Below are 9754 nucleotides of genomic sequence, written 5' to 3'. Positions count from 1 at the left end.
GTGTGTGTGTGTGATCCAAACTCACCGTTGACGTTGAACCACTGACGGCCTCACACACAGACACAGACACAGACACTCGACGACGTCCTCCGATTGTCACTCGTCTCCCGCCCTGAGTGCGGGCTTTAAACAGCACTGCTGCTGCTGCTGCAGGGGGAGGAGGGGGGAGAGGAGGGGGAGGAGCTTGTCCAACGACCTCTCTCTCTCTCTCTCTCTCTCTCTTCATCTACGACGTGGCCCTGTTGGTGCGGGACTCAGTTCTCTGGTTGTTGTTTTCTTCGCGCTGCTGCTTCGATCATTTTCGGTGACACAAACTCAAATTGCATTGTGGGAGTTTTTAGACCTACACATGTATTACTAAATCATCTCAGGCTCTTGCAGGTCATCAAAAAAGTGTACTTCAAGTCAACACAGTACTGCAGTGATGGCAGTACTATCAACTAAAAACAATAATGAACTTTATTTCAATAACAAACGATGAGACCGACGTAGAAACAGGATTTTATTTCACATTAATCCCACCCTCATCAGTGGATGGTCCACCATCACCAAAAAAATAAAACAAACTTAAACCTTTTTTTTTGTATTTTTTACAAAATACAATTAATTTGTTAAAAACATTTTACAGCATCATTCATGTATAAAGGTGCTTTTACTGTCACATTAAAAACCTGACTCTGAGGTCAGGTCAGGTCAGGTCAGGTCGGGTCGGGTCGGGTCGGGTCAGGTCAGGCTCAGACTGGACCTGGTCCGACTGACGTGGACTGACAGTCAGCTTCCACAGCTCCTGCAGGAGTTCAGAGAAAAATAACAGAACGTTTATTACAGTTTGTAACTCCTGCCTCCCCCCCTTCCTCCCTCACTCCCTCCCTTATCTCAGAGGGTAAGTTAACACCCTGAACAGTTCTCCAGTCCATCATAGGGTCGACCTCTGTCCTTGTACAAACATCTGTACTTTCTCCTCTCGTCTCTTACCAGTTGCTCTACTCGCTCGTACAGAAAGAACTGTGCCAGGTTGGCCGTGGGCAGCTGTTCGACTCTGAAGCTGCAGCGCGGCTCCTGCAGCTCCAGCAGCTGGGACAGACAGCGTCTGAAGTAGCTGTAGGCCTCGCAGCAGACGTCCATGTGTCGCAGGGAGAAGTTCATCCTGAGGCGGGGAAACAAACACAAAAAACAAAAATGAAAACAGAATATGAAAAGTGTCCGGGTGGCTAAACATAAGGTCCACAAACACCAGGCCTGGAACCAGACCTCAGAGAAAACACAAAGAACATAAAACTATTTGTATTTTTCTCCCGCTCTTCATCACCGAGGGCGCCACCTGTGGCTGTCGTCCTCACCGTTTCTCCAGGGAGAGGAGGACGGTGCAGGTGTGAGTGAAGTTCCTGCAGAGTCGGTACAAAATCCGGAAAAGTCCGTCAGTCAGGTCTTCATCGTAAATCACTGTGAACACGGAGCAGAGAAGATGGTCACGCTCCACGACCATCGAGACCTCGGCTGACCCGTGACCTTTGGCCTGTAGTTTACAACTGCGACCTACCATCAGCGGCGATGATGAAGTGAGTGTTGTCGTACAAATCCGCCACTTCCTCCTCCGTCCAGCTGAAGTCCACGTCGGCGTCTGCAGAGGGAGGGGGAGGAGTTAGGACTGAGACGGACGCACAGAGAGAGTGTGTGTGAGTGTGTGTGTGTGTATATGTGTGTGTGTGTTACCTGTACAGAGGGAATACTGCAGCCAGTCCAGCTGCTTCACCTTCACCTCCCCACCTCACATGACAAGAAAGATTGAAGAGAACTACAGTACAGTACAGACCAGGGGTGGCCCCAAAATGAGGTTCAAAAGAGACATCACAGAAGAAAGATTGAAGAGAAGGGGTGGCCCCAAAATGAGGTTCAAAATGTGACTCGCGGCCCGGTTCAGTATTGGTAAGATGTAGGATACTGGGCGGAATAATTTAAATAGAATTTACAAGAAAAAAAATCTCAAAAATAATTTGGTACATTTGACGTCTGCTGCCCTCTAGCGGCAACAACAGAGATTGCAGTTGATTCGTTGTAATGTATGAAACAGGAGGATCGGGTTGTTACAAACACCATCAGATGAACAACAACCAGTTTTCTCTCTACTGTTCCCTCTCACTGGCCCCCTCTGGAGGTTCTCCGCAGACCTACACCTGCTGTAGATGTAAATGAAGGACAACATGATGTTTGTGACAGAGAGTTTTCCCTCTCTCCCCCGTTTCCTCACCTCCATTTTTAGTCATGTGTCTGTTCACGGAGACGTTTCTCTCACACATGCTGAGGAGATCGTCGCCCACGTCTGTGAAGCCACACGGGAAAAAAAGAACATCGATCATCGTGTCAAAGGAACAAGTGCATTAATCATCATAATTAACATCATCATCGTCGTCAACAGTCGACTCAATATAATGAATATATTTAGCATATTCATGTTTTTTAATAATAATATATTTTATATATTAATGTTGAAAAGACGATAAAAATATCAATGAAAATCCAATGAAAGTCTTATGTGAAAAAACTGGATTTCCTTCAATCAGGTTCATTGTTTTTTTGTTTAAACGGCTGAATTCAGAATAATCTGGAATATTCATCATCACACCTGTGCAGTACACCGTTTTGGCAACGGTTGCCATGACGATGCTGGTGAAACCCATGCCTGCCCCCAGCTCCAGGACCGTAGCTCCTCGGAACATGTCGGCCTCAGACAGGATGAAGTCGGCCAATAGGAACGCTCCTCTCCACACCTGCTCCACACACACAGACAGACAGTCACATGACACGCAGTACAGTCACATGACACGCAGTAACCTCAGTAAACCTGGAGCTCCACCGACCACAGATGTGTCTGACAGTTGGAGCAGCAGGAACATCATGATGATTGGTTTGTTTTTATTATTATTATTACTACACTGTGGAGACTCGAGCCACAGACGCAACCTGGTCAGTGAGCCACAGACATGTTAACCCACCTGTTTCCCAACATCCTCCAGGGGCGTGGCCATGGTGTGTTCTGGAAAACAGAAACACAAACATGTTCAATAATGGAGTGTGGTGATTGACACTTCTGATTCAGGAGTGAAATTAGGACAACATTATTATTATTATTTATTATTATGTGATTTGGTTCTAGGTATCAGTCAAAAAAGGCTTTAGTCACATGACTATTTCTCTCAAATCAAAGGGTGAGATAAGTGGCACATAAACAGTGAACGCCGGCTGTTACCGATTCTTATCACATCTCCGACCCTCTGGTCTTCTTTATCATCTGAAGACTCTTCCTCCTCCTCCTCCTCCTCATCCTCCTCCTCCAGCACAGGAGCGGAGCGTGCGAGAAGGACAGGACAGACCAGGTCTCGACCTATGACCTTGGCAGGGCGTGTCGTTGGACTGAGGAGGAGCACAGATCATTTACATCTCCTGACCTTCTGCCCCGACCTCAGAGTGAATTTACAAACTGAACTGAAATCTGTTTCCAAACCGATGTGTGATGTCCAGGTCTCCGTCCTCGTCCAGGTGGAGACCCTGTTTGTCCTCCTCTCCGTCTTCATCCCGGTCCCTGTCGGAGTCTTCGTCCTGTTCCCCGTGCGGATGGATTAATTTCTGCTGCGCTGACCTCTGACCTGCGTCACCGCTGCTGTGTGTTTCAACGTCTTTCAAGAGCTTGAATTTGGAGATAAAAACTAAAAAACACAGAAAAGAAAACAACGGGTTTGAACACAGGCTCCAAACGTCACCACGGAGACTTTTCAACAAATAAATATCCATTACTTTGGTCTGGAGTGTTTTTTTTTTTAAATTGATAATTTTTTTTTTTTTGACACAGGTCAATGTACAACATTTGTAAATTTCTGAAAGAGTTTGACACCCTGATATAGGATTCAGAAAGAGTTTGACACCCTGATATAGGATTAAGTATATGGTTCCACTGGGACTTGAACCTTGAACCTTCTGCGTGTAAAGCAGTATGGCACCACTATACGGACATTTAGATTTCTATCAAATATCTGGACTTTAAGTCGTTTTATTCTATTCTGAGGCCAGTGCAACAGAGTGGACTCTCAAGCACCGTGTCGCCACCTACTGTTCACCGGACAGGTGACAGTACCCACCTGGCTGCCCCACGTGGTTCAGTCGTGTCATAAGGTGACGCGCATTGGGCAGAAGTATGTGGACGTCTGACAGCACGGTGTCGTAGCGGAAAGTGAACTGGTCCATGTCTGGTCAGACACGGTCAGAAGAGCAGGACTGGTCCAGCACCTGGTACCAGAACCTGCAGAGACTGGACAGACACCAGGACACGTTTATAAAGATGTAGAAGAATTGATGAATCAGCAGAAGTCACGTGTTACAAAAAAAAAGAAGCAAAAAGCAAAACAAACAACGATCTATTTACGTGTCGTCTGTCAGGATTTCTACCAAGTTTATAAATGTACTTCCACTCAGCTGCCACACGGTGGCAGCACCGTTATATTGCAGTTGGTAGTGTTTCTGATGTAACGTCATATACGTTTGTTCAAATAAAGTCTCCAACATCTGAAGGAGAACGTTTGAAGATGGAAGTGTAAAAAAAAAAAAAAAAAAAATAGTCTCCAACATCTGAAGGGGAACGTTTGATGATGGAAGTGTAAAAAAAAAAATCCACTCCACAGAAGAGTGTTGGTGTGAGGGAGGAGTGACAGAAGTCCTCGACCTGGAGGAGCCGTCAGTCCACAACTTTCCTCCGCCTTGTTTGTTCACTACAACGACCCTCGTTTCAGGTGTTGGACCAGTCTGAGGTTAAACACCAGAATTTTTCAGTTCGAAGTGAATCAGACTGACGACTCTGGACAAGACGAGGTCAGAGGAGGTGTTGTCAACAACCGCTGCTGTGTTCACGTCACGCCCACACGATATAAAGACCGAACGGAACCGAGACATGGTTTAACTTTGTTAAAAACCAAAACCTGAGGGAAATGTTAGCTTAGCTTAGCTTAGTGGATGTGTGTACGCGATCTGTAAAAAAAACGCCCTTTAATCCCAGATTAAACACACAGACACAGACACACACTCTCTATCTCTCGCTCTCTCTCTCTCTCTCTGTTGGTACCTGCGCAGCTGCGTCTCCGATGTCCGCTGACGTCCAACAGTCTGACTCTGTGATTCCCCCCGACGACGACACCATGACTGACGGTTGACAGCTGAATGTGCGCGCGCGCGCACACACACACACACACAAGCGCGAACACGTACAGCTCTGTAATAGTTTTCGCAGCTAACACCGGTCCGTCGAGTCAAACTGGTGCAATGACAAACGCGTCCGATCAGCAACACGTGACGTTTTTTTTTTGGTTCCGCCCCTGAAAGGGCGGTAAAAAATTAGATAACAAAAATATATTTATGAGTGCCACGTGGTGGCGCTGTGGTTAGCATTTGTATAAGTAAGTGTGTGTGAAAGAAATGCAGAATTGTATGGTTGGAATTATACTTTATTCCAGAGAGTTTAGAGAGATAAAGGGTCAAAGGTCAGAGTTAATACATTGATATGACGCGGTGCAATGACACGATGATGACACGAAGGCTCAGCAGTGACAGAACGAACCACAGAGTTCCTGTAACTGATTGTTCTTTTAAATCCTGGAGGTGAACTCTGCTCGTCTGACCAGGGATCTGTTCACCTCCGACACGGAGCGACAGCCTGGACACACAAACACAACATAAAAAAACCAAAAAAAAAAACAGTCAGTAGTAGGTGTGTGTGTGTGTGTGTGTGTGTTACCTGACAGAGCCATGGCGAGTCGCAGCTCCTCTTTTAAAAGTTCCAGAACTTCAGTCACTCCCTTTTCTCCCTGGACATAAAATAAAAACAAAACAATATTGAAAATAATAATAATAATAATAATAATAAAGGTCTGGCTCGGGGGTCACCTGACAGGCCAGGCCCCACAGCACTGGTCGACCAATGAACACAGCCTTGGCGCCCAGAGCTAAGGCCTTCAGGACATCTGTCCCTCGTCTCACTCCTCCGTCCATGAAGACATCACAGCGTCCCTGCACCGCCTGCACCACCTCCTCCAGCACCTCCAGCTACACACACCACAACAACGATAACAACAACAACAACAACAACAACAACGACACCTGTTACCGTCTGTTTATCTGGGAGACACAAAGACGAGAAAAGACACAGACCGTGGCGGGAACGCCGTCTAACTGCCGAGCTCCGTGATTGGACACCAGGATGCCGCTGACACCGTGGTTCACGGCCTGCACCGCGTCCTCACCTGGGAACACAGGTCAAACCGAAGGTCAAACCGACTGTCTGTCAGGGCTGGGACGTTTTTGTCATTTTTGTTTTTGTTCTTTTTACATTTTAATTTGAACTTTTGGAGACAGAAAGAAAATACATCTGTGTGTGTGTACTGTGTGTGTACTGTGTGTGTACTGTGTGTGTGTACCATTCATAATTCCTTTCACAATCACAGGCAGACGTGTGTGTTCCTTCAGCCAGCCGATGTCGTCCCAGGACAGGGTGGGGTCGATGGCTTTGGCAACGTAGACGGCCAGACCGCTGTCGTTACCGTAGTCGCCCTCGGAAAAGGCCAAGGACGCCGAGGTGAAGTTGGACATGCTACACACACACACACACACAGGTTCTTCAAGGTGGTTCTGGAAAGTTCTGGAGCCCCTGCCTCCCCCGTCTGCCCCTACCTGAGGTGGGAGGGCAGTTTGAAGCGGTTCCTCATGTCGTCCCACCTCCTGCCCAGGTAGGGGGTGTCCACGGTGACAAAGACGCCCCCGTAGCCCGCCTGCTCCGCGCGTCTCACCAGAGACAGCGTCAGCTCTCTGTCCTTATAGATGTACAGCTGCAGCCACAGCACGCCTCCATCGCCTGCTGATGATGTCATCGCTGACATCACTTCCTCTATAGTGGAGGTGGCCCAGGAGCTCAGCATCATCCCTGTTCCCACTGCTCTGCATGCTGGGTAAAAAATGTTTTTTGTTTTAATACCATCAACAGATTCTCTTCTTCTCCCCCTCGGACCCCCCTCTATGTCCCCTATTCCGCCACACAGTGGACAGACAGTGAAACACATTCTTAATTTTTTTTTTTTTAAATTCAAAGAAAAAAAAAACCAAAGTTCAACTGTATATTTTCAGACGTTATACTGTGTAACTATTTACTACAGTTTTTCATTTTTATTATTTTTAATTAATTACTTAATTAATCATGTTTGTTAATATTTAATTTTACATGCATATCAATGTATTTTAAAGACATTTAATGTCATCTCTTCATATCCATGTATTTTAAAGACATTTAATGTCATCAATTATTTATAAATAATTCCACCGAACACCCGGCGCTGTGGCTTAGTTGGTTAAAGCGCCTGTCTAGTAAACAGGAGATCCTGGGTTCGAATCCCAGCAGTGCCTTCGCAACGGGAGCGGAACTTTTCCCTATTCAACCAGTCCCTCTTGGTGATTGGTGGGTGATATTTTTCACTCTCTCTCTCTCTCTCTGTGTGTGTGTCTCTCTACCTCTGGCCGTCGCCGTCTCCCCCTCGGGGTGAGCCATCCTCTGCATGGCTGTGGCTGCGACACAGACAGGCATACTGACCCTCTGACCCAGGACGGACACAGACAGGTCCACGGTGGACACATCTCTCAACACACGAGGGATCAGATGCCACCTGCACACGCACACACACACACACACACACACGAACGTACCGCAGGCTGTTGCTCTATAGGTGTGTGTGAGGGGGCGGGGCTTAGGTGGGAGAACGAGTTTTCTGTGCATTAAATTCGGATGTTTTAGAACTGGAAAAATAATGTGACTCATCAAATATATTCAGTTGTTTAAACAGAAGCTGCGGGGGGCGCTAAAGAGACGTTTCTGGTGCTCACCTGTAAGTTTGAGCTGCAGTAAAAAAAAAGTACCGTAAAAGTTTCAGGTGCGCACCGGAAATGCTTTTTTTTTTCGCCCCATGTTTCTTTAGGGGCGCCGTCATAAACTGTTTGAGAAAGTTTGTTTGGAGTGTGTGTGTGTCAGTGTGTGTGTGTGTGTGTGTGTGTGTGTGCGGTACCTGTTGAAGGCTGCCTGGTTCTCGGCCAGTGTGTGTTGCTCCTCGGCTCCAGATCGATAATAATCATACACAGCTTTGGGAAGAACTTTTCTGGCTTCAACCTCAAAGTCAGACACACACACACGCTGACCGGACATTTTCACCACCGTCTCTCTCTCTCTCTCTCTCACTCACACACACAGTGTGTGTGTTTATGTCTCAGGGTACCCTCAGGTGTGTAATCATTAACCAGTCAGCAGGGGGAGTGTCTGCTCCACTTCATGCAAACACGTTTCTCTAATCGTCTGATATGTAAAGGGACAGTTCACGTTTTTCCCCCAGAGGTCCCTGTAACAAAGTCGATTAAAAAATTTAAAAAAAACAATATTTTCCCAGAAGCTCCTGCTTCATTCACGGACCTTTAACCAGGTTTGTTAAATTATAATGAAATCATGAGTGATCAAAGTGTCAGTGGAGGAGCAGTTACTGTATATCTGCAGAGCTTCTCAAACGCTGGCCCCTGGACCAGGATTGGGCCACAGGTCATTCAGTATCAGGCCTCAAGGAGAATGTTTTTTTTAAACATGTGTTTAACAATGTTTAATTAAAAAAAAAAAAAGACCAGATTGTCATCACTGATTTAAATCTACAGACACCAGTGAACGTTCAAACTCCACATCATGAGGCCACAGTGCTAACCACTGCACCACCATGTGGTTTAATCCTATTAATTCCTCTAATCATCACGTAATGTAATGTAAAAAATAAAAAAAATAGGACACCTTCTCTAAGTTCCATGTTTATTTGGCATTCAACAAAATCCACTAAAAGCTTCAAGAATTAACAGTTTGCACCTTCACCAAAAACATAATAATTCCCACTAAAAATGTAAAACTAGAACGTCAGGACTTAATAAAATACAAGCAGTGAGAGAAGAGGTGAGGTGAAGTCAACAGAGAGTAAAAGGAGGCAGGAGTGACGCCACCCGGCAGCCGTGTGACCACAGGCCCGCACCTCCAGCAGGTGGAGATGAGGAGTCACACCGAGGCCACTCCTCCTGCTCCTCCGCCTTCACAGAACCTGTGGTCCGGATCCACACGACCAAAAACAAAGTCCACGTCACCCCCTTCGTCACTTCTCACGTAAAGTTCAGTTTCAATAAGATTCATTTCTGCGGCCGTTTCTCCCGACCCCACGTTGGGTCGGGTGAAGGAGTCAAGAATGATGTCCAACCACCGTTCTCCTCACTTCCTCCTCAGCCCCGTCGCCCGCGGCCGTTCAGAATCACAACAAGGAAAAGGTCATGAAAAAAGAAGTGTGGCTACGTGAACGCATTGTTCATCCCAGTGTCCCCTCCCCCCCCGTGAAGTCCCACCCACAGCCCGTCGGCCGTGTGCTTCGGGGGGGAAACGCTCATCACTTCCTGCTTCCACCTGGTCTCAGGTGACGGTTGGATCAACGACAGGAAACAGTGATGATTATGGGAACAACTTGATAGTGAGCTATGCAGGTGAGGGGGGAAGGCGTCACCAAGTTGAGGGGGAGGAGGCCTTCGCCTTCCTTCCCCCCCTCCCCACCCGGCGCCGCTTTGCTCGGTCAAACCCCAAAAAGGGAGGCGGGGCCCGCAGACCCACTAAGCGTGGCGTTAGCTGGATCGCCGGTGGTTGGGGGGGGGCGGATGCAGG

At 47.1% G+C, this 9754-nt stretch overlaps 3 protein-coding genes and 1 non-coding gene across 6 annotated transcripts in view; 1 reads left to right on the top strand and 3 right to left on the bottom strand.

Annotated features, from left to right (window-relative positions):
* Positions 1-179, bottom strand: part of abat (4-aminobutyrate aminotransferase) — a 7145-nt gene extending 6966 nt beyond the window's left edge. The window contains exon 1 of the mRNA XM_008330509.3: positions 26-179. The gene's annotated coding sequence lies outside the window, so the exon portion shown is untranslated. The remainder of the gene's footprint in view (positions 1-25) is intronic.
* A 310-nt stretch (positions 180-489) lies between these two features.
* On the bottom strand, positions 490-5332 carry mettl22 (methyltransferase 22, Kin17 lysine). The gene is made up of 12 exons (XM_008330508.3): positions 5111-5332; positions 4134-4303; positions 3503-3704; positions 3248-3411; positions 2994-3034; positions 2624-2768; positions 2249-2320; positions 1714-1767; positions 1541-1621; positions 1341-1443; positions 976-1147; positions 490-787 (listed from the first exon to the last, which is right to left on the bottom strand). The coding sequence occupies exons 2-12, from the start codon at positions 4237-4239 to the stop codon at positions 689-691; spliced, it is 1239 nt and encodes a 412-aa protein (XP_008328730.1). The 5' UTR covers positions 4240-4303; positions 5111-5332; the 3' UTR covers positions 490-688.
* Positions 5333-5471: 139 nt separating this feature from the next.
* hao1 (hydroxyacid oxidase (glycolate oxidase) 1) overlaps positions 5472-9754 on the bottom strand; it is a 4876-nt gene continuing 593 nt past the window's right edge. The window contains exons 1-8 of one of the 3 annotated variants that reach the window (XM_008330506.3): positions 8091-8278; positions 7543-7694; positions 6712-6982; positions 6459-6631; positions 6193-6284; positions 5929-6087; positions 5780-5849; positions 5472-5698 (exon numbers count right to left, since the gene is read on the bottom strand). In XM_008330506.3, coding sequence (XP_008328728.1) covers positions 5631-5698; positions 5780-5849; positions 5929-6087; positions 6193-6284; positions 6459-6631; positions 6712-6982; positions 7543-7694; positions 8091-8227 — 1122 coding nt within the window. In that variant the 5' untranslated portion in view covers positions 8228-8278 and the 3' untranslated portion in view covers positions 5472-5630. Of the gene's footprint in view, positions 5699-5779; positions 5850-5928; positions 6088-6192; positions 6285-6458; positions 6632-6711; positions 6983-7542; positions 7695-8090; positions 8281-9754 lie in introns of those variants that run through there. The other 2 variants (XM_025064499.1, XM_008330507.3) reach the window with 2 other exon arrangements.
* trnat-agu (transfer RNA threonine (anticodon AGU)) lies at positions 7364-7437 on the top strand. Its single transcript has one exon. It is a non-coding gene; the product is annotated as a tRNA-Thr (tRNA).

This window comes from Cynoglossus semilaevis, chromosome 17 (assembly GCF_000523025.1).
Source record: "Cynoglossus semilaevis isolate Cse_v1.0 chromosome 17, Cse_v1.0, whole genome shotgun sequence".
NCBI lineage: Eukaryota > Metazoa > Chordata > Actinopteri > Pleuronectiformes > Cynoglossidae > Cynoglossus > Cynoglossus semilaevis.
This window is presented reverse-complemented; position numbering and strand designations above follow the sequence as displayed.

What these genes read in the sequence shown, in the direction of transcription:
- mettl22 (XM_008330508.3), bottom strand. Translation starts at nt 4,239, where the DNA reads ATGGACCAGTTCACTTTCCGCTACGACACCGTGCTGTCAGACGTCCAC. An exon ending in TGGAGGATGTTGGGAAACAG is followed by an intron (nt 2,769 to 2,993) that starts GTGGGTTAACAT and finishes TGTGTGGAGCAG; the next exon opens with GTGTGGAGAGGAGCGTTCCT. An exon ending in ACGAGCGAGTAGAGCAACTG is followed by an intron (nt 788 to 975) that starts GTAAGAGACGAG and finishes GAACTCCTGCAG; the next exon opens with GAGCTGTGGAAGCTGACTGT.